The 22,867-nt window shown below is 39.1% G+C and overlaps 1 protein-coding gene across 7 annotated transcripts in view; it reads left to right on the forward strand.

Moving 5' to 3' along the window:
- Nucleotides 1-22,867, forward strand: part of Tanc2 (tetratricopeptide repeat, ankyrin repeat and coiled-coil containing 2) — a 319,000-nt gene that overhangs the window by 214,925 nt on the left and 81,208 nt on the right. For all 7 annotated transcript variants that reach the window (NM_001440252.1, XM_087572417.1, XM_087572418.1 and 4 more), the window contains 3 exon segments: nucleotides 3,857-4,138; nucleotides 8,897-9,030; nucleotides 22,601-22,832. In NM_001440252.1, coding sequence (NP_001427181.1) covers nucleotides 3,857-4,138; nucleotides 8,897-9,030; nucleotides 22,601-22,832 — 648 coding nt within the window.

A 22,867-nucleotide genomic window follows, 5' to 3' on the forward strand; every position in this document is an offset into this window, starting at 1 on the left:
GCCATTGGAAATTATAGAAGGACTTAATGTAATCATTGTAATAAAAATTGGTCTGGTAAGATATTCAATATGGGATGCCTGAGGCAGTAAGTAAAGTTAGAGAACCCAGGTCCAAAACTGAAAAATTAACAGGGAAAGCCTGAGTGAGGGTTGGAAACAGTTAAAAGTCAGCAGAGGTGACTGGGGTAAGAACTCTTTCAAAGGAGAACTACTCAAGACTTAGGAGACAGGCTGAGGTTGCTAGGGCAGGTTCCATTCTTAAAGAACAGGGACTTCCATTTTAATTGCGTTGTGGAGACATGTGTGGGCTCCAGTACAGTGACAAAACACTTTACTCTTCTCCTAATATATGAAAATCCTTCCAATAAGATTCCCTGCAGTGGGTCCTTTCTTCATTATTCATTCACCCAAAAAGCATTTCTTGATGCTTTACTGTAGACCTCAGATTCTGCATCTGCTGTTAATACAGTGATGGCTCCTGCCCCATAGAGCTTACACTATAGTTAAGGAAATGAGAATAAATAAGGAACCAACAAGCAAAATAAACTGTTGCATTAGATTACAATGTTAGAAAAGGAAATAAACAGTATTTCAAGAATTCACTAATTGAAACAAATACGTGTCATCTCTGATAGAAGCATTTTTCATAAAGAAAATGACAGAGACAGAGGAACAGACTCTAAAGTTATCAAAGGAAGCCTCTCTGACAGTAATATTGAAGGTGAGACCTGAAGAATGAAGGTGAGCAGCCAGAGAAGGAACTTCCTAAGGAGTCAGAACAGCAGGTGGAACCGAGACCAGAACAGCTTGGGCCCAGAGATCGCTTACTATTAGGCAGGCTGGGTCCAGATCATCCAGAGCCTTGCGTGCCACAAGAAGAACTAGAGGACCACTGGAGACTCATATAAGGAGTTATATGCTCCTTTTGTCATCAGACAAGTCCAGTGCTAACACTGGTCATTTAGTCTCAGAGCTACAAATACCAAGTGAGAAAGGTGCCCTTTACTACCTCTGTTTCATTCATGCAGATCTTGTGAACTCTACCCCTTTTCAGGCTCCCGACCTTTCCTATGTGAGTAAATACTTATGACAACTCATATAAGCATCTCTGTCCTTAATACAACATGATATTAATTTTTAGCCATTTGTCTTAGACAAATTAAGACCTAATACTACACATATGTCTCATCCTAGTGGCCTATGTAACTTTAGGAAAATAAGTCTAGGATTCTATTAAATTTTGATGCTCTGTAGAGTTCAAACTCAGTGCAGTACTTAGATGGATATAAAATGCCACATAATCAATACAGAATGTGGTACAATCTTTGGTTTTTCTGTAGAGATTAATTCTGCAGATGGTATTGTTTGCTTCAGTTAAAATTAAATTTGAGCATACACCAATGTATCTCAAGGTTTAATTCTTTTTCCCTACATGTTGAAACTTTGTTTCCAGTTCATAGTTAGAAGGTAAGACTTTAAAGTCAGAAAACTATTTCTACACAGTGATAAAAATCTCATTTTGCACCAAGATTTAGCTTCTTCTCACTTCCATAAGCCTTTAGATTTGAAACTAGAAAAATCTCAAGATTTATTTTCCCTTTACAATTATAACTAAGCTTTTGGCATCTCCCTGCTTTATGCCTTCTTAGCATTTTCCAGGACTTGTGCAGTGAGAAGTCATCAGGATCTCTTCACCTTTCTTTGGTGATGTTATCCTTGTATTAAATCCACTTCAGTGAGCCATTGTCCTAAGAGAGCTGTAAACCATGTGCTTAACCTGATGTTCAGACCATCCTGACAGAAAGCTGATCTTACATTTTAATCATTCTGTAACACACGTTGAGTCTCCCTTATCCAAAATGTATAGGATCAGATCAAATTTTTGATCATTTCAGATTTCTATTTTTGATTAGGGATATGCAGCTTTTGCTAAAAATATCATTATGGGAGTTTCATCATCCCATAATGCAGGAAATCAATCCTTCTGATAAAGTATTCTCTTACTCTATCTGCCTGTAGGACTACAGTTGGGGTTTAGGCTTTTTATCTTTTTATTGGCTGTTTTCCTCATACATTTCAAATGTTATCCCCTTTCCCGGTTTCTCCTCCAGAAACCCCTAAGCCACCCCCTTCCCCCTGCTTCTATAAGGGCACTCCCCCACCCACCCACCTACTCCCACCTCCCCACCCTGGGGTTTAGGCTTTTTTAAAGTGTCTGTGTTTGAGTGTCTGTCCCTGTTCGTGTGGGAATAAGAAGCTGGTTTCACTTGTCTTCTTAAGTACTCTCCACTTATTCTGCTCTGTTCTAGTCAGGGTCACTCACCGAATGAACACTTCATCTGTTTGTCTAAACTGGCTAACAAGTTAGCTCTAGGGAATCAGTTGCCTTCTTTTCCTTAGCTCCACGGTTATAAAAGCCATTGCACACCACTTCTACCTGGGTCCTAGGGATCCAAACTAAGGTCCTCATCTTGTGTAGCAGGCACCTTGCTAGCTTCATCGCCCAAGCCTTAGTTCTTTCTAATATAATTAAAATTCATATTCAAAAGTTAATTTTGAGAAAATTATATCAAAGATACCATTGACCATGTTTTGTTGTGTATATTATCCCCCATTGGATATACTTTAAATGTAATAACAATATGCATTCTATATTATATCATAAATATATACTTCTATAGCATCACAAATTTTGTATTATTTAATATTTTAATATCTATAAAATCTGGCATCATACATGCTACCAAGAATGTGATTATGTATGTGATCAGAATTATTTCTTTAAAATAAATTTCTTACACAGAATCTTAAGGTCAGTGGCATTTAGTAAGTATTACTATGTATTCGCCTACAAGTTGGACAATGATTCTACCACTAAAACTGAGACCATTAAAGCCACCTCCCCAGCCTTCACCTAGTGTTTTTAGATAACATTGAAACTTAAGCATCACCTTCAAATACATAATGTATAATCTGCTAAATAATAATAACAATCTTTACTTCTGTTTATGATGATGCATTATGATTATATTAATAGCAAAGTAAATTCAAGCTGGAGAGATGGCCCAGTAGTTAAGAATGCTTCCTGCTTCTGCAGAGGACCAGGTTCATGTCCCCGCACTCAAATCAAGCAGCTCACAACTGCCTTTAACTGCAACTCCAGGAGATTTAACACCCTCTGGCCTCCGAGGGCACGTATACACATGTGCTACATAGACTCATGCAGGTGCACATACATATACATATTTTACTGCTAAAAAAATAGTTCTGGAATTATCTTTGGAGCTTTATTTTTTAATCTAAAAAAATAATGGTAGACTTTATTATCACATGATATATAGCAACAAGATCAATTTAGCATGAACACAGAGACAGACTTAAGTAGAACACACTCTATAATTCTGAAATGGAGTCAGTATAAGTAACATAAAATAAGCATGTCAGACTAATGATAATTTAAATGATCAGAGGAATGAGTTATTAACTGTAGAGAGAGGAAGAATAGATGTTTGTATGTCAAAGTTCAAAATAAGAGCATAATTACAGATATTGCATAAGTCTTTTGCCTTTTAAAAGACAAAGACCTGAATACATCGTGTGTGTGTGTGTGTGTGTGTGTGTGTGTGTACACGCACCCGTGTTTGTGCACATGTGTGCACACTCTCCTCTGCAGTGTCTGATGGCTCTAGCATACCTGCATTATTTATTTGTAGAACCCACTTTGAAAATTTTGTTTTTTCTGAAAAGCCCAAATACCATCATTCTGTAACTCTAACAGTCTTAAACTGTCTTCCCCCTCTGTTTCTCTCAATGATGACTGTGTAAACTAAGTTCTGTTGTCTCTTGTTCCTTTCAGTTCGATTTGCACCTTACAGACCTCCAGATATCTCCCTGAAGCCCCTCCTCTTTGAAGTGCCCAGCATTACCACAGAGTCAGTGTTTGTTGGCCGAGATTGGGTATTCCATGAGATCGATGCTCAGCTGCAGAGTTCCAATGCCAGCGTGAACCAAGGAGTAGTGATTGTGGGAAACATTGGGTTTGGCAAAACTGCCATCATCTCCAGACTGGTGGCCCTCAGCTGCCATGGTACACGGATGAGACAGATCGCCTCTGATAGCCCACACGCCTCCCCTAAACGTATGTATCCCTTCTTATAAACAAACAAACAAAATCTGCCTGTTTTGTGTCCCTAAAATATTTTCTGACATTTTAATATTAGACCATATATGCTTTAATCTTAACCTGTGAAGCCTGAAGCATGTGAGGACCGTGGTACAGAGAACAATCATAATAATCTGTATATTATCTAACCACACATCCAACAGTCACCAGAAGCAACAGAAGACACCTTTGTATGGAGTAAATGTATGCTTACCAGTTGGCTGTGTGGCTGGCCTGTCTTTTGGAGAGTGACTCCAACAATCCCTGTAGTCATTTGTACCCTCTGTCAGGTGTTACTCAGCCTGTGCCCGCTTCTTATTAAGTGACAACAGTCTGTGGCCGTCCTTTCTCTGCAACTATTGTCAGTGGCACACAGCTTAAACCTGAGTTTAGCTGTAACTTGGAAGGTTTTTCTGTTTCCTTGTGGAAACTTGCCAAGTTCTCCTGTGTAGTCAGTCTCTTTTCTCCACAAGCTCAATGGTCAGTCACCACTGCCATCTTGATAACATGTCAGTAAAACACTCTCATAGTACTGTGTGTCGCACAGTCTTTACGTGCTTTACAAATACTAATTTATTCTATCAACTCAGTGAGGTGGATCCTGCTGTCTTCATTTCACAGATAAGTGACCCGAGATTATCAGGGTTTTACAGCCTGTACATAGAAAAGCATAGCAGCCTGGTGTCAGAAGCCATTCCTAGATTGCCTTTTCTTAGGGTAAAACTTACTGGAGGGAAGAAAACAAATGGATGTGTGTGAAGAGTTCTTCCTGTATCAGCCAGTCTGTCTCTCCTTGATGATCTAAGGAGAACAGAAAAGGAAGGTTTTGCTCTATTGGTCCAAATTAGTAATATAGCCCACCACACGTTTCATACAACAACCATTAGGAATGATTTGTGTGAGAGTGTGGTAGTCACAGGATTTGGAAACCTAACAGGAACTCACTGAACACCGTCCAAACATCTTCCTTTTGAAATTGCTTAGTAGATACTATATCAAAGAAATGATTGTACGCTTGAGAATACCTAATGTATAAAAGGAGCTGGTATCTAAAAAGAAAACTGAGTACAATTATATGGTGAACTCTTATTTTAAGAATACCTTGTTCCTGTTCCTAAATGAATGCTTCTAAAGTAAACATAGACATAGTCTTATGAGAGCCAAGAACTTGGGATTGTGCCTCAGCATGTAAATTGACCATATGGCACTTTGTGACATTAAATTTGCATTAATTCTTTGGATCTCAGTTTTATCATCTGCAAAGGAAGTGTGACTAGCTGATTGTTGAGAAGGCTTTAGGGGTAAGGATGTAGCTCGGTGACAGTACTCTCTCAGCGTGCCTGAAAGGGAGTTCAGTTCTTTCTAGAACAAATGACAGTGAGAATGAAGAAGAGGAGGCTTAAAATAGCTTCTTTGCTGAGATACTGACCCAAGGAACCTGTCTTCGTGGTTTGCAGTGAATTTCCACACCTATCCAGTATTTTCTTTCAAATGCTTAAATATCTATTACACCATACTACTGCTTATCTGAGTAGTCTAGGAGTTAAGCTGTTTGAGTATGCCAGAAAGAAAACTGGCTGGCTAACACTTTCCCCAACTCCTCAGTATATCAGTGTGGAAGATAGCAGTGGCAGGATCACGCCCAACAGAGGATAAATCCCAAAGCCGAGGATAGCTGCTTTGTCTAAGAGCAAAGTATCTGAGGTCTGCACATAAGCCTGGGAGAGCAAAAATAACTAGAAAACAGTCCACATGCTCTCCAAAGCAGATCTTCCAAATGTAGTTAGTTATTATTCTCTAATACTGTTGCCTTTATCTCTTGGGAATCTCTAAAAACAATGGAACACTCCGCACTTATAAGATACTCTCCATTGTTGGTGCTGTAGATCTGGCCCTTTAGTTAACTTCCAAGACTAGAAAAGGGAATAGGGGTAAAGAAGAGTCAAGAATATTTTACTGATAGGATGCAAGCCATAATTTTCTTTTTTTATAATTGTGTGTGTGTGTGTGTGTGTGTGTGTGTGTGTGTGTGTGTGTGTGTGTGTTTTACCTACATGTAAGCATGTGTGCTTGGTACTCACTAATGTCAGGTCAGTACATCATATCCCCTTGAACTAAAGTTACAGATGGCTGCAAACTGCTGTGTGGGTGCTAGGAATTGATCCTAGATCATGGGTCCTCAGTCCTGAGTCCTTTGTCAGAGCAAGTCTCTTAACCACCTACCCATCTCTGCAGCCTACAAGCTATTCTTCAGCATGAATCTGTTACTGTATGAGCTGACACTACAAACACGGCCTGAAGCAGTGGAAGGTCTTTGGTTAAGGAATAAGAAGGTCAGAGGTTTGGCCTACTTTTCTACAGATTAACATACATTAAACTTGAGTAGGTTTCCTTGGACTCCCATTGGCTCTCTGAACCCTCATGCAGTGATGCCATGATAGAGCTGTAGTAATAATGAAAGCCTGCAAAGTTACAGAGTTTTTTACTTCTCACCTTGTATCATCTGTTGTTCTTTCTTCTCCACACTGAGCAGTACTGCTGCAGAATATGTGAGCAGTTTAGCCTGCAGCCCTTCACTGCATAGCTCTTCTTCCCCCACAGCCAGCTCCACAGCCTGCCCCCTCCTTGTCATTTCCCTCAGAAGGTAGAGAAAAACTGTGACGGCAGACAGTAACCTGTCATCCTGCTTTCCGCCTACTCTCACAGATATGACTCTCCCATCATTCTCTGCTTTCATCACCCCCCAACACACACAAAGAACAAAAACATGTTGTGAAAATAGACCTGTTGTATAATTCAGATATCACTGTACCCGTTACAGGTACACTGGTATGGTAAGTAGGGAAGTTCTATCTGTCACATGACTGTATTTCCATCCTGGAGATCCCAATGTAGTTACCTGAGTTTGACATTAGTCAGCAGCTGCCAAACCTCCAGACAGCTGATAAGTTACGTGAGCCCTGCTCTGCTCCTTGCAGAGTCGATTTTGCTAGTCTGCTTATCTCTTAACTTTTATTTCTACTGTTCTCCGGATGCCAAACAGAAAGTAAGCCACTCTGACAAAAAGGAGGGTCTCTCCACAAGAGCATAGCCAGAAGGCAGAGTATATACACAGCAATTACTCAAAAATCAAATTCCAAAAAAAGGAGCATAAATGCATGGACAAGAGTAAACCAGCATATGTTAAAGTCACTAAACTTTAACTCAACTCAAAGTGTCACATATTTCTTCAGACCTGCCTCACTGCCAGCTTTTGTACCCTCATCAATTATTGCAGTGTGACAAGAAACCTACATCACAGGTGAATGGAAGAAGTCTTGCTTTATTTTTACTGGTACAAAATGTAATGATAACTACTTTCTTCTATTTCTTCTTTTTGATAGCTGTTGTTCACCCAATAACTTCAAATAGGTTTTTGGTGTGTATGTGTGTGTGTTTGTGTGTGTACATATCTGTTTTTAAAATATTTTCTTGCCTGTTTGGTTCTATTATTTGTAATAGATAATGAATGCATTTTTCATTTCCTAAAACTTTATTACACCACTTGAAGCTTAGCTCCATGTATTTTTCAGTGGCAGCATAAACACATCACCATGTTTTAAACAGCCTTATATATTATAGTTCTGTGACTCAGAACTCTGCAGGGGGTGGGGAATGTTCAATACAAAGATAGGTCTTACCACTAACAGGAAACAGTGGAAATTTCTAAAGTTTATTCTTTTTTTTTTTTATTTAACCTTATTTTACTCACTTAAAATGCTCAATAACAAGCTGGGTTTGGTGTACATTTGTAGTCCTAGCACTCAGGAGGCAGAGCAGGAAGATCAAGAAAGAATTAAGACCAATCTGTGCAACAAAGTAGGAATTAGCCTTAAATAAATGAGTAAATAAATAAACATCATATCTCATGCCTTAATCCCAGGACACAGGGAGCTGAAGCAGGACAATTGCTGTAAGTTCTGTGTGAGCCTGTACTGTATATATAATAAAATCTGCCAACTTGATAATGCTCTGTCTCAAAGTAATCAAAGGTTGTGTCAGTCACCATAACTTAATTTTAGACCATTGACTCCACTAAAAGAAACTTGTGTCTCTCAGTAGGAAATCCCTGCTTTCCTTCAAACTCTCTATTTTCTTCCCAGAAGCCCCTACCTTACCTATCAGTATGGATTTCTCCGTCTGAGCATTTTATGTAAATAGAAACACATACTTGAAATTTGGGGAGTTGATGTGGGAGCCTCTGTGCTGTAGCGGGTGTGTATCTCGGTCTCTGTCACCATCAAATAGTAGCACATTCCATCCATTCATTGATGGACGGCTGACTTGCTTTTACTTTGAAAGTCATGTTTCTCAGGACATTGATATGCAGATTTCTATTTAGACACATGGTTTTTTTACTTCACTTGGGTTATGTAGTTAGAAATTAATTGCTGGGTTATAGAACAAAATGGAATGTATTATTCCTTTAGTCTATAAAGCAGTGGTTTTCAACCTGTGGATCACAACCCCTCTGAGGGACAGGGGTCACTTTAGACAATCAGAAAGCTGATGTTTATATTATGATTCCTAATAACTAACAAAATTACAGTTATGAAATAACAATGAAAATAATGTTATGGTTGGGGGTCACACAACATGAGGAACTGTATTAATGTTGCAGCATTAGGAAGGTTGAGATGCACTGGTCAAGAGTTTTATGATTTTCTGATTAAACATTGCCTCTTTTTAATTCAGATGTGGATGCCAACAGAGAGCTACCCCTTACCCAAGCACCTTCAGCCCACTCTTCTATTGCCAGTGGAAGCTGTCCAGGAACTCCAGAAATGCGCAGGCGGCAGGAGGAAGCCATGCGGAGACTTGCCTCACAGGTACAACAGGATTCCCAAATTGGGGGCCCGTGAGTTCCATTTTAGCACCAAAGCAAAGGTAGGGAGACTCTAAGAAAAGAGAACAAAAATGTGCAAAGGAATTCATGAAAACATGAAGAAAAGTTCCTCTTTTTACTTTGGGGGGGGTGTTGATCTTTTTTTTCTTTTAATATTCTGATGGGATTAGAACTTTCAAGACTTAGAAGCAAAGTCTTCTAGTAAGTAAATAAGGGCTTTAGATAGTTTAGTCAAAGTCACGGTATAAATAAATGATAGTTTTATTATTTGCTCAGAGCTCCTCCTGCTATACCATATCGTCCATAATATTTTTATTTAAATGTCCTATCATTTTCAAAATAACATATGCACATAGGAAAGCGAATAATGTTCAGAACTCACAGTTGACGTCTTTACCCAACCCATCACCCCCAAGAAGCTGGACATCCCAGTCTCTTTTGATAAGAGTTCACCAACATTATCTTCTCTTCTAACCTTTTCAGTAAATGAATTATTTCTATCATAGTTTTAATATATAATAGCTCTCTCTTTTTCTGCAGTTACTCCCTTGTTTATAAAGCATTTTTCCTCTAGTTTTCCCTCTCCTTCCTTTCTTACCCTCTGAACTGCCACCCATGGGGTTGTCGGGAGTGCATGTGTGAGAGAGAGATCTCATGTGGACAAGTTTGACTATACAGAGGGCCTTTAGATGATCCATCCCTTATTGGAAATACCCAGAAGTCACTGCCTGTATGTTTTAGGGGATTTCTTTTTTAAATTGTTCACATCCTTTATCAAAGAATTCTCCAGCCTTTTATCTGGAAAATATAGATACTGAATGCCAACATTCCAGTGCTGGGCAGAATATAACTAGGGTTTCAATAGACCATGCTGAAAGCCCTTGTTTTCAGATCTGCACACAACATGTACTTTGCCCTGTGTTTAGTATTCCAAAATTTAAATTCTCTCAGTGATTCTAGTCAGTATTGTCTCTTTTCTGTGTATGCTGAGAAGGTAGTCACCTGGGTAGGAAATTCTGATCTAGGTCCCCTTTCTTTTCTTCATCCTCCAGAGTACCTAGTACTTGTGATTCTTGTGCTTCTCTGAAGTTTTACAAGTGGGCTGTACAATTACAAATTTCCTCATTAAAATCCATTCTGAGCACCTCATTAAAATCTTAATCTCAGCACTTAGGGGGCTGAGACAGGAAGGCTTCTCCGAGTCAGGATGTCAGTCATTCCTCTTAGTAAAAGTAAGTGCTCGAACAGGTTTCCAGAACAGACCCAGAGTTCCCTCATATTCATTGCCAACTCATTGTGACTGTAGAAGTCATCTCTGCTTTCTTCTAAACATGCTGCCCAACATGTTCTTTAGAATAATTTAAAGACAGAAATAGATAAATGTTGACGAGATTTCAGCATTCTATCAAGTTACTCATTTCGAATGTGAGCTTGGAACCCATGCTCGATAACCCAGTCATGCAGCACAACTGGTCTCTGCATTGTCTGGTCTACATTCTCAGAGTGGGAGAGGACAGTACTCAAATAAGTACATCATACATGCGATGGCGCTAAGAAAAGAAAAGAAAAGATATCCTATCTCTATGCTGTGTTGCCTCTTAATCCCTCTTCCACCAAAGAAAGAAATCCCAATACATTTACTGTCTATATTTGAAAAGTTTAAGTATAATAAGTAAAATATTAGTGACTGTTTATCCTTTCTTAAGGAGTGATCACATTCTAAATTCCAGATTATGTCAGCTTTAAACGAAATATAAATAAGCTTGTTTATGCCTTGAGATGGGATGTTTTTAATTTTTATTAAGCATTGTACAATAAGTTTCCCCTTAAACGATATTTATGTTTATATTCAAAAAGTTAAATATTGTTTAAGTTGGAAATCAGTGACTATATTTACTTTTAAAATATTTTTAAAATTTTAGCATTCTTACAGCAACTTACAAATACATTTTTTATGTGAGGATGAAGCATGTTTAAGTTTATGCTAACCTTTGTATAAGAAGTGGCTCCTGGTTGACACATGAATATTATCCTAGCAATTATGCACATTATAGTTTGGCTGTAGAAGCTTGTGCTATGGGAGCACAGAGCAGAAGCCAGCAGTCTAGCTTTTCACCATAACAAACCAGGAAGTGGACATCTGACTTTCGAATGAGATTCTCAAGTCAGTATTTTTTTTTTTTTAATATCAAGAGCCTCTTGATTTGAGAATCCTTGGTATCAATTCCACTACATCAGTAATTACTACTGGTATTTCATAGTTTTCTTGCTGCTTATTGGTGGAGGTCACTGGAGAGTTGGTCAGAACTTTGAAACAGTCCTGTTTGCTGAAGAAACACTTTTCACTTGGATTATAAGAGATTTTGCTAAATCAGCATCTGTTAGTTGCGTCTCCAGTTGGCATTGTGGTGTCTTCTGAATGTAATCAGTGCAGAGGCGCAGAGATTCACTGAAAGCCTTTCCTGTATGTATAAATTCACCTAGAATAAAAGTGGGTTTTCCAGGTAGAATTAATGTGTAGAATAGAATGTGTACATAATGTGTAGAGTTAATAGGACAGTTAACAGAACAGCAACACACTGGCTTCTGTTTACTGAATTTGTAATAAGTGTAAGGACTCTGGATTATTTAGGACTTTGTTTTGTTTGCTTCAGTGTATCTTAACCTTATATGGTAGTCATTCTTATCTCCATTTTGTACAAGAGAAAATGTTGATTCCCATGACTGTTTTCCAGAGCTATGCTGTTAATAGATAACAGAACTAGGATTCAGAGCCTCTGTATACCTCTGTAAGAATATTATCATTGTCTTCATTCTGTAAAAGATGGGACAGGTACTCAGGACCTTGCATCTTTAACCATTGCTGCTCTTCTAGTGACAAGAAGAATCTTTGCTGAGCATTCTTTTAGAAATTCTATCAATCTTTGAATGTGCCTTCACAAAAAGAAAGTTATGAAATTTCACCTTTTGATGATTTCAAAAACAAAAAGGTTTCTATATGGCTAGCTCTCATCATGTCTGTGTTTAGTCTTTAAATTAAAAAGGTAATTCTGGATCCCCTATGTGGGTCTAGGAACTGAACCCTGATCCTCTATCAGAGAAGCCAGTGCTCTTAACCACTGAGTCATCTTTCCTGCCCTGTAAGACTCTGAACAGTGGGACTGGCACATCAACGTAGGCACAAAACCTTCACCTTATAATGCATCCTGCGTACAAGACATGCTGGTGCAATGGTGGCATAGAACATGCGGAGGTGGCCAACCCATGACTGGTCTGACTTGAGACCCATACCTATCACTGTTTGGATGGCCAGGACCCAGCATAGAACCAAATTTAACTGACCAAAAATTAAAGTCAATGAAATGATTTCTAATGTTAGGAGCAGATACAGAGACCCACAGCCAAACACTAGGTGAAGCCAGGGGAACCCCAAAGAGGAGCAGGAGGAAAGATTCTAGAAGCCAGAGGGGTCAAGGACACCACAAGAACACAGCCCACAGAATCAACTAAGCAGGGCTTATAGGGACTCATGAGACTGAAGCAGCAAGCACGGACCCTCTATGTCCGAACTATGTCCTCTGCATATCTGGCATGGTTGTATAGCTTGGTGTTTTTGTGGGACCCCTCATAGCGGGACTAGGAGCTATCTCTTTTCTACTGTGCTTAGGACCCTTTTCCTCCTACTGGGTCACCCAGACAGTCTTGGTAAGAGGTGTATGCCTGCTCTTGTTATACTTTGTTATGCCATGGAGAAGAAGTGAATCTAGGGAAAGGAGAGGTTTGGGGGAGCGGTTGGCTGGAAGGAGTGGAGGTAGAGGAAATTGTGGTCAGGATGTAATGTATGTAAATAATTAAAGTTCTTTTTAAAAGCAGCTAACAGGGGTTAGGGATTTAGCTCAGTGGTAGAGCGCCCTGGGTTCGGTCCCCAGCTCCGAAAAAAAAAAAAAAAAAAAAAGAAAGAAAGCAACTAACAAACAAACACACACACACAAGAAGATAATGCATATGAAATAAGCTAATTAGGGAAACTACTTTTAAGATATGGTGACACAAAAGCTTGGGTGTTTTTTTTCCCCCCAAAAAAGAATCTTTATGTAAGAAAGAACTCAGTGTTCTTGCCAGTCCTGTTCTGCATAAGGAAAATGTCAAGTGACCATGGTCCCTGGAAGTGGTATAGCAACTGGTAAAGCCGTCAGCAACTGCAGCCGTCATATGGTAATGTGGTGACGTTAAACAAACTGACCCTAATATGGGCAGAGGAAAGAGAGAGAGAGAGAGACAGAGAGACAGAGACAGAGAGAGAGGGAGAGAGAGAGAGACAGAGACAGAGAGAGAGAGACAGAGAGAGAGAGAGAGAGAGAGAGAGAGAGAGAAAATAAATATATATGAGAATGAGAATATATTATATGCAAGGCAGTGACCTGAAGTTAAATTAGTATTAGTGTGAGAACATTGTGGACAAATGAGATCTAAGTCAAGCAGCAAGTAACCTATAAATAATGTTTTCATGTCTCTAGGGGCTTTATCTTCTAAAATTAACAATGACCCAAATTTCTTCTACATTCGGGATACCAGTATGAGAAAACAACCTTACTGTATACTTGTCAGCTTCAGTTTTGTTATTTGTTAGTTTTTACTTAGTATTTTTCTATTGAATGGGTCATTGCTGAGCTGTTAGCCACCATTGTTTTAAAGATTTATTTATTCTATGAGCTCACTAGCTGTCTTCAGACACACCAGAAGAAGGCCTCGGATCCCATTACAGATGGTTGTGAGCTACCATGTGGTTGCTGGGATTTGAACTCAGGACCTCTGGAAAAGCAGACAATGCTCTTAACCACTGAGCCATCTCTCCAGCCTCTTATCCCCTACTTTTAACACAATGATTTTAGCACAGAAATTTGTGTTAAATGAATGAAGAAATTTCAAACTCTTCCCTATACTAAAATCCAAATAGCCCTTCTCTTCTTGCAATTAGTGAAGTTCAAATTACTTTACTAAAAGAAACAAACTTCACACGAGCTAAAGATGGTGGTACCTTCTATGATCCTAGCACTCAGGAGGCTGAGACAGGAGGATCAGGAGTTCAGGCCAGTCAAGACTAGGTACGGAGGCTTCATCTTGTCAGGGAGGAGGACTCATCTGAGAGCTAGAAATGTAAATCAATGGCAGAGTGCTTATTTTAATGCAAAGGGCCCTGGGTTCAATTCCCAACACTGAAAAGGTTATTACATATCCTTGTGTTTCCAAGTTTACATGTGTATATATACATATACATATACATATACATATACATATACATATACATATACATATACATATACAAAAATGTACATATGAATGTGTGATTTTATATAATCACATATATATATATGTATGTATGTATGGTTTATACTTCATCCTAAAATAGTTCACTGCAACATACTATATGCAAAGGGATAGTTCTTTGTTTCTGTGGGATTCTAAATAACAAATGTAGAAGAAGGGAAATTGAAAAATCATCAAACATCATAGTTATTATTGCTGCAGAAGACATCCACTGTACATAGCAGAGTTAATGGGCATTCAGAGAGAAGCGGGACCTGTATTATTTCCAAATAATCTCTTCTAAGGTACTTTTAATCACCAAAAGAACAATAGCAGCTTTGCAGTGGCAGAGTCTTAACCTGAACTAAGTAAAGCAGGACACCCTCACCAGTGACAAGCCATGCTGGCACTGAGAACCCTCTGGCTTGATCGATCAAGGACACAACACTTTTTATGCTATTCTTCCCAAGAAGACATCTCTGAGCATCAGATAGACCCAAACTCAAAGACATTCAGCAAAATAACCAGTCAGTCTTTGAAAACATCAATGTTGTGGAAAATGACAGATGAAAGGAGACTAAAGGGAAATAACTAAATATTATGCGGGTCCTGGATGGGTCTTGAGTAGGAAAGGACCTAATGGACACACTAACTTTCGAGTAATAATAGATAAGATTACTAAGTGTTGTTTAGAGTTTTAGGTAAAATTATTTTATGTTAATTTACTGGCTTTCATAATTATGATTATATAAAATACTAATAAAGGAGGCTGGGTGAGGAATAAATGGAAGCTCTGTGTACTACTTTTGCAACATTTCTGTAAGTCTAAAATGAGTCCAAGTTAAAAAATAAAAGTCTTGTTGCTTTAAAAGAAAATGAAGGGGGAAAAAAGGAGGAAGAGAAGGTAGGGCGGTAAACTGGAAAATTACTGAACTAACCCAAGCCTGGGAATTATTTTTAGCCTCCAATTCCAGAGTGAAGATTAGAATCAGAGTTAAGAGAGTAAAGGAAGATAAAGTAGTTATTTACAATGAGCCTTCAGATTTCTAGAAATACTAAAGTAACTTATGTGGTGGTAGCTCACGTTTTATTTTTTTGTGATGGGTGTTTTGCCTGCTCCAACTGATTTGCTGTTATGTAAGGAGACCGGAAGAGGGCATCTTAGGAACCAGTGCTATAGACAGCTCTGAGTAACTGTATGCATGCTGGGAACTGAACTCAGAACCTTGGGAAGAGCAGCCAGGGCTCTTAACCACTAAACATCTCTCTTACCCCAGTGACCCACACTTTAATCTCTGCATTCAGGAGACAGATAAAGGAGGATCATCACCATCAGGCCAGTCCCATCTGCCTAGTGATCTCCAGGTTTGCTTGTTTGTTTTCTTAGCTGATTTAACAGTCGAAGGATCATGCTAATAAGTAAACCCAGCATAATATACAGCAAACCAGTAGCTAACATTAAACTAAATGGAGAGAACCTTGAAGCACTCCCACTAAAATCAGGGACTAGACAAGGCTGCCCACTCTCTCCCTACTTATTCAATATAGTTCTTGAAGTTCTAGCCAGAGCAATCAGACACCAAAAGGAGATCAAAGGGATACAGATTGGAAAAGAAGAAGTCAAAATATCACTATTTGCAGATGATATGATAGTATATTTAAGTGATCCCAAAAGTTCCACCAGAGAACTACTAAACCTGATAAACACCTTTAGCAAAGTGGCTGAGTATAAAATTAACTCAAATAAATCAGTAGTCTTCCTCTACACAAAAGAGAAACAAGCCAAAAAAGAAATTAGGGAAACAACACCCTTCATAATAGTCCCAAATAATATAAAATACCTCAATGTGTCTTTAACCAAGCAAATGAAAGATCTGTATGATAAGAACTTCAAGCCTCTGAAGAAAAAACTTGAAGAAGATCTCAGAAGATGGAAAGATCTTCCATGCTCATGGCTTGGCAGGATTAATATAGTAAAAATGGCCATTTTACCAAAAGCGATCTACAGATTCAATGCAACCCCCATCAAAATACCAATCCAATTCTTCAGAGAGTTAGACAGAACAATTTGCAAATTCATCTGGAATAACAAAAAACCCAGGATAGCTAAAACTATCCTCAACAATAAAAGGACTTCTGGGGAAATCACTATCCCTGAACTCAAGCAGTATTACAGAGCAATAGTGATAAAAACTGTATGGTATTGGTACAGAGACAGACAGATAGACCAATGGAATAGAATTGAAGACCCAGAAATGAACCCACACACCTATGGTCACTTGATTTTTGACAAAGGAGCCAAAACCATCCAATGGAAAAAAAGATAGCATTTTCAGCAAATGGTGCTGGTTCAACTGGAGCTCAGCATGTAGAAGAATGCAGATCGATCCATGCTTATCACCCTGTACAAAGCTTAAGTCCAAGTGGATCAAGGACCTCCACATCAAACCAGATACACTCAAACTAATAGAAGAAAAACTAGGGCAGCATCTGGAACACATGGGCACTGGAGAAAATTTCCTGAACAAAACACCAATGGCTTATGCTCTAAGATCAAGAATCGACAAATGGGATCTCATAAAACTGCAAAGCTTCTGTAAGGCAAAGGACACTGTTGTTAGGACAAAACGACAACCAACAGATTGGGAAAAGATCTTTCCCAATCCTACAACTGATAGAGGGCTTATATCCAAAATATATAAAGAACTCAAGAAGTTAGACTGCAGGGAGACAAATAACCCTATTAAAAAATGGGGTTCAGAGCTAAACAAAGAATTCACAGCTGAGGAATGCCAAATGGCTGAGAAACACCTAAAGAAATGTTCAACATCTTTAGTCATAAGAGAAATGCAAATCAAAACAACCCTGAGATTTCACCTCACACCAGTGAGAATGGCTAAGGTCAAAAACTCAGGTGACAGCAAATGCTGGCGAGGATGTGGAGAAAGAGGAACACTCCTCCATTGTTGGTGGGATTGCAGACTGGTACAACCACTCTGGAAATCAGTCTGGAGGTTCCTCAGAAAACTGGACATTGAACTACCTGAGGACCCAGCTATATCTCTCCTAGGCATATACCCAAAAGATGCCCCAACATATAACAAAGACACATGCTCCACTATGTTCATTGCAACCTTATTTATAATAGCCAGAAGCTGGAAAGAACCCAGATGCCCTTCAACAAAGGAATGGATACAGAAAATGTGGTACATCTATACAATGGAATATTATTCAGCTATCAAAAACAATGACTTTATGAAATTCATAGGCAAATGGATGGAACTGGAAAATATCATCCTGAGTGAGGTAACCCAATCACAGAAGAACACACATGGTATGCACTCATTGATAAGAGGCTATTAGCCCAAATGCTCGAATTACCCTAGATCTACAGAACACATGAACCTCAAGAAGGATGACCAAAATGCGAATGCTTCACTCCTTCTTTAAAAGGGGAACAAGAATACCCTTGGGAAGGAATAGGGAGGCAAAGTTTAGAACAGAGGCAGAAGGAACACCCATCCAGAGCCTGCCCCACATGTGGCCCATACATATACAACCACCAAACTAGGTAAGATAGATGAAGCAAAGTGCAGGCCAACAGGAACCAGATGTAGATCTCTCCTAAGAGACATAGCCAGAATACAGCAAATACATAGGCGAATGCCATCATTAAACCACTGAGCTGAGAACAGGACCCCCTTGAAGGAATCTTAGAAAGGACTGAAAGAGCTTGAAGGGGCTCGAGACCCCATATGAACAACAATGCCAACCAACCAGAGCTTCCAGGGACTAAACCACTACCGAAAGACTATACATGGACTGACCCTGGGCTCCAACTGCATAGGTAGCAATAAAGGGCCTAGTAAGAGCACCAGTGGAAGGGGAAGCCCTTGGTCCTGCCAAGACTTAACCCCCAGTGAACGTGATTGTTGGGGGGAGGGCGGTAATGGGGGGAGGATGGGGAGGGGAACACCCATAGAGAAGGGGAGGGGGAGGGGTTAGGGAGATGTTGGTCCGGAAACTGGGAAGGGGAATAACAATCAAAATGTAAATAAGAAATACTCAGGTTAATAAAGATGAAAAAAAAATAAGGACCAACAAGGGAATGTAAACATCAAACTTTAGGATTCTTTTAACATGCAGATGTATGCACTTATTTATTTATATTATAATCTCTGCAGTCATATAAAACTTTGACAACATTAAACTCATGACTGTAAATAGTTCAATCAAATCAAATGGATTTTAGCATATCCTTCTGTTGTATAATTTTGAGCACTCGGTATATGCTAAATATTGTTATGTTTTTCAAAAAAAATAAAATAAAATAAACCCGGTGTATTGAGTGGTCGGTGGGCTTAAGAATATGAGAACTGACCCAAATGAAGAGCTAATGTCACTCTAGAATTTAAAAGATACTAATGTCAGTTGTTATGTTAGCTAGATTTTTTCTGTCCAAATGAATTCTAGACATTCAAAACTATCTTTCCTTAATATGAGATTAGTGTTCATAGGTGTTCATTTGAAATATAAAATGCTCTGTGGTGTATGAGGATCTGATACTTTTAATACAAGCCTGGAAGATTTGCTGCCACTCAATTCTTTAATAAGGATTACCCAATAAAATAATAACATTTTGTTATTTATTGGATATAGGATTAAATCAAAGTTGTCACACATACACACACACACACACACACACACACTTTGGCAGTATCATGGCACGCTCGGTAAGCATTCTGCCACTGAGATCATCTCTAACCCAATCAAATATTTTTAATATTGCATTTAATTTATTTTGTGTGAGCTCAAGTGTCTAGGTCAGAAGATAATATATGGGAGCTCTGAGTCCTAGGCATTGAACTCAGGTCCTCAGGTTTGGCAGCAATCACCTTTACCATGACAGCATTTTCCCAGTTCCCAATCAAAATACTAATGCTGACCTCTATACTTAAGTATGTGTGGGCTTCCAGCATCCCCTTTGTTCTTCTGTGAAGAAGGAACATAACATTTACTTACTGTCTTCTTTCAAAGAAGTAATGTAACTCTAGTTACTGCAAATATATTTTGTTTAGAATTATTCCAATAAAAATTTTAGATAGTTAACATAAGTAAAATGGGGTAGAAAAATTAATTATGTAAGAAAGACAGAGCTTAAAAAAAAAAGAAAGACACAGCTAAAAATGAGATTAAGACAAGTGATCTTAAGAAATAAGAATCCACCCAGGGAAAGCATTGTGCCAGTTGGCTTATTAAGGCAGATAGATGGATTCTGAGCCACTTCCAAGAAGCTCTAACTATAGTGAGTATAATAACTTCCTCAAAGTTGTAGAGTGCTATATAAATGTACTTTTACTGATGAAATGAGAGACTGGGGAAAAGTGCAGACATTTGGAATTGCTCCCTGTTTCTATACATAGGAAATGTTTAGGTAATATCAAAGGACAGTTTGGGAGACTGGAGAGGTAACTCAGTGCTTAAGAGCACTGGCTGTTTTTCCAGAGGACCTAGGTTCAATTCCCAGCACCCTCATGGCAGCTAACAACCATCTTTAACTACAGTTCCAGATGATCTGATGCCCTCTTCTGACCCCAAGAGCACCAGGCATTTTGGTACAGGGTCTCGCTGAAATTGTAGCTCATGATAAGCTCTGCTACCTTGCAGAGGTCTGCCTGTCTACACCTTCTCAGCACTGATGTTACTGACACACAGCTGTTTAGACATGGGTGCTGTCATTTTATCTGACTGAGACAGCTCCGTGCCTAACATAGTTTTCATGGACCTTATATACTTACACATACCACACAGCTCCTTTGAAATGCACAGTTAATAACCTATTTTGAATCACCTTGCAAATCCAAAGATGTTGAGTGGATTTTCTACCAGAATTCTTCAAAGATATCAAGACTTTATCTTTGGAATGCCAAATACTAAAATTAAAAAAGAGACTGCTTTAGAATATATAACTTTAACGCTGACTTGTTAGATGAAACCTCATTAATCCAAGTGCACATCTGAAGGCTTCAATATGGCAGTGTGGCAGAGTGCTTGGCATTAATTGCAGATGCCTAGGCTCAATTCTCAATACTGGGGAAAAAATCTCCAAGTACACGTATGATTTTTTTGGGGTGGGTGGTAGGGTGGGGGAACACCCTCATAGAAGAGAAGGGGGAGAGGGAATGGGACTAGGGTTTATGGACGGGAAACCAGGAAAGGGGATAACATGTGACATGTAAATTTTAAAAAATCCAATAAAAAATAAAAATAAAGAAATGCCGTAGTATTTTGCAAGGCATAACAAGATTAAAAAATATGATTTTTAACAAAAGCAGTAAAAGAACCCTTTTTCCAAGTTTCATAATCTTTATCTGTAAAATAATACCCCACTGCATTACATAAAAAGCAAATTATACAAGGCTTGCTGAGCTGAACATTGCCTCCACATATGGAATCAATTGAAGCAAAATATGGTAAGACTCCATGTAGATTCAAAGATCTGTGTCCATGAAGGCAATAAGTACTGTCTGCACTGTTGACTGAGAGGACGAGGTTTTCCTTTAGGCTGCTAACACTGTCTTTACTAATCACCTAAAGAAAAGTGGAGCTCTAAATTCAACCTCTGGTTTCTGGTCCTCCTATGGAATTTGGACTTCTTTGTTTCACTCACAAGCAGTTCCTGTGTGGCTTTAAATATACACTAACATCTCCGTATTATTTGATTTATGTTCAATGAGAAAGATTTTTAACTGTTTAAAAGAGTTGACATTTACAGAATGTATTAAAGAGACGACCACACTTACAAATTAGGTTTTTTTCAGAATAGAACTCCTCTGTGGTAAACTTGTCTAAGAGGTAACTGAAGAGCAGCATTCCCAGTACACACGTGAGTGCTATTAGGATGTCCAAGTTACCTATAGGCACAAAGCTAGTTACTGAAATGAGCACACAGCACAGTGATGGTGGTGCTGATTAAGACGAGTGTGGAAGTGGGGGTGGCCATGAGGAGGAGGGGGACAGTGGTGACCATGAGGAGGAGGGGGACAGTGGTGACCATGAGGAGGAGGGGGACAGTGGTGACCATGAGGAGGAGGGGGACAGTGGTGACCATGAGGAGGAGGGGGACAGTGGTGACCATGAGGAGGAGGGGGACAGTGGTGACCATGAGGAGGGAGAGAGTGGTAGTGAGCATAAGGAGAAGGAGGGCAATGGTGACATGAGGAGAAGGAGGAGGAGGGTGGAATCCACTAATGCCATTACCCTCTTGACTGTGTTCTGAGCACCTTGTCAGATTCTTTCCATAAATCAAGCTGAATCTCTCCTGCTGATGCCATGGTTTCTACAGTATGTCATCACTTTTCTTGGCAGTAATAAGCCTGAAGAGTGATCTATATTAAAGTCACTCTCTGTGCTAGGCATGATTGTCTACTCTGGAGGCGGAGGCGGAAGGACCAGGAGTTGTAGGCGAGCCTGGGCTACATTAGTGCACCCCTTTCAAAAAGAAGAAGCTCTTTTTTGCACTTGCACTTGAGACAAAAAGAAAAACCATAACAGACGATATGGAGTAATTCTGTGTAACTCTTAACAAACAGCTTAAACCAACCAGCCAGACGGTCAGCCAGACGGCTAGCCAGAAGCCCAGAACCTAAACATTATTAAGACTCCTAAACTCTGAGAATTTAAGACCCAAATTTAGCAAAAATCTTAACCTCTTTCCTTCTTTCTTTCATATAATTTTGGTACTTTTCCTCTGTCTGAATTTTCAGAAAATATTTACTGATAATTTTAAAATCTAAGTTATTTTATTTTATAGGCTCATCTTTTTAAAAAAATAAGACTATATCAAAAATTGATGTGAGCATGTGTATCTCTAGAGAGTAACATGATTTTCTTCATTGTATTAGTTCCAATGCTTTGTTACAAGAGTAGACTTTTCTATACTACTGTGTTGAATAAATGTTAGCAATATTAATGTACGTCTTCCTTCTCAGTCTTGCTTCCTGTCTCTTATAATCCAGAAGGACTATCCCATTTTTATTTATACACTTTAATTTTGGGTTGTTAGAATATATACATACATTATGTCTAATTTTTGACTGTGTATAAATTATACAGTTGTGTTAGTGGCTTCTATTTTTATTTGAAAAAAAATTTGAGAAAATGGAAAAACCAAAGGCGGTGTTAGGGTCTGGTCATATGTAACCAGAGCTGCTAACAAGCCTGTGTGCAATCTCATCTTTCCATAGGTGGTTGCCTATCACTATTGCCAAGCAGACAATGCCTATACCTGCCTGGTACCAGAATTTGTCCACAATGTTGCTGCCCTGCTCTGCCGCTCACCTCAGCTGACAGCTTACCGGGAGCAGCTTCTTCGGGAGCCTCACCTGCAGAGCATGCTAAGCCTCCGGTCCTGTGTCCAAGACCCCATGGCCTCCTTCCGAAGAGGAGTCCTAGAGCCCTTGGAGAACCTCCATAAAGGTATAATTAAGGTTCAAAGGAGCTGTGGTCTCTTG

Source organism: Rattus norvegicus, chromosome 10, assembly GCF_021556685.1.
Source record: "Rattus norvegicus strain SHRSP/BbbUtx chromosome 10, alternate assembly SHRSP_T2T, whole genome shotgun sequence".
NCBI classification, from domain to species: domain Eukaryota; kingdom Metazoa; phylum Chordata; class Mammalia; order Rodentia; family Muridae; genus Rattus; species Rattus norvegicus.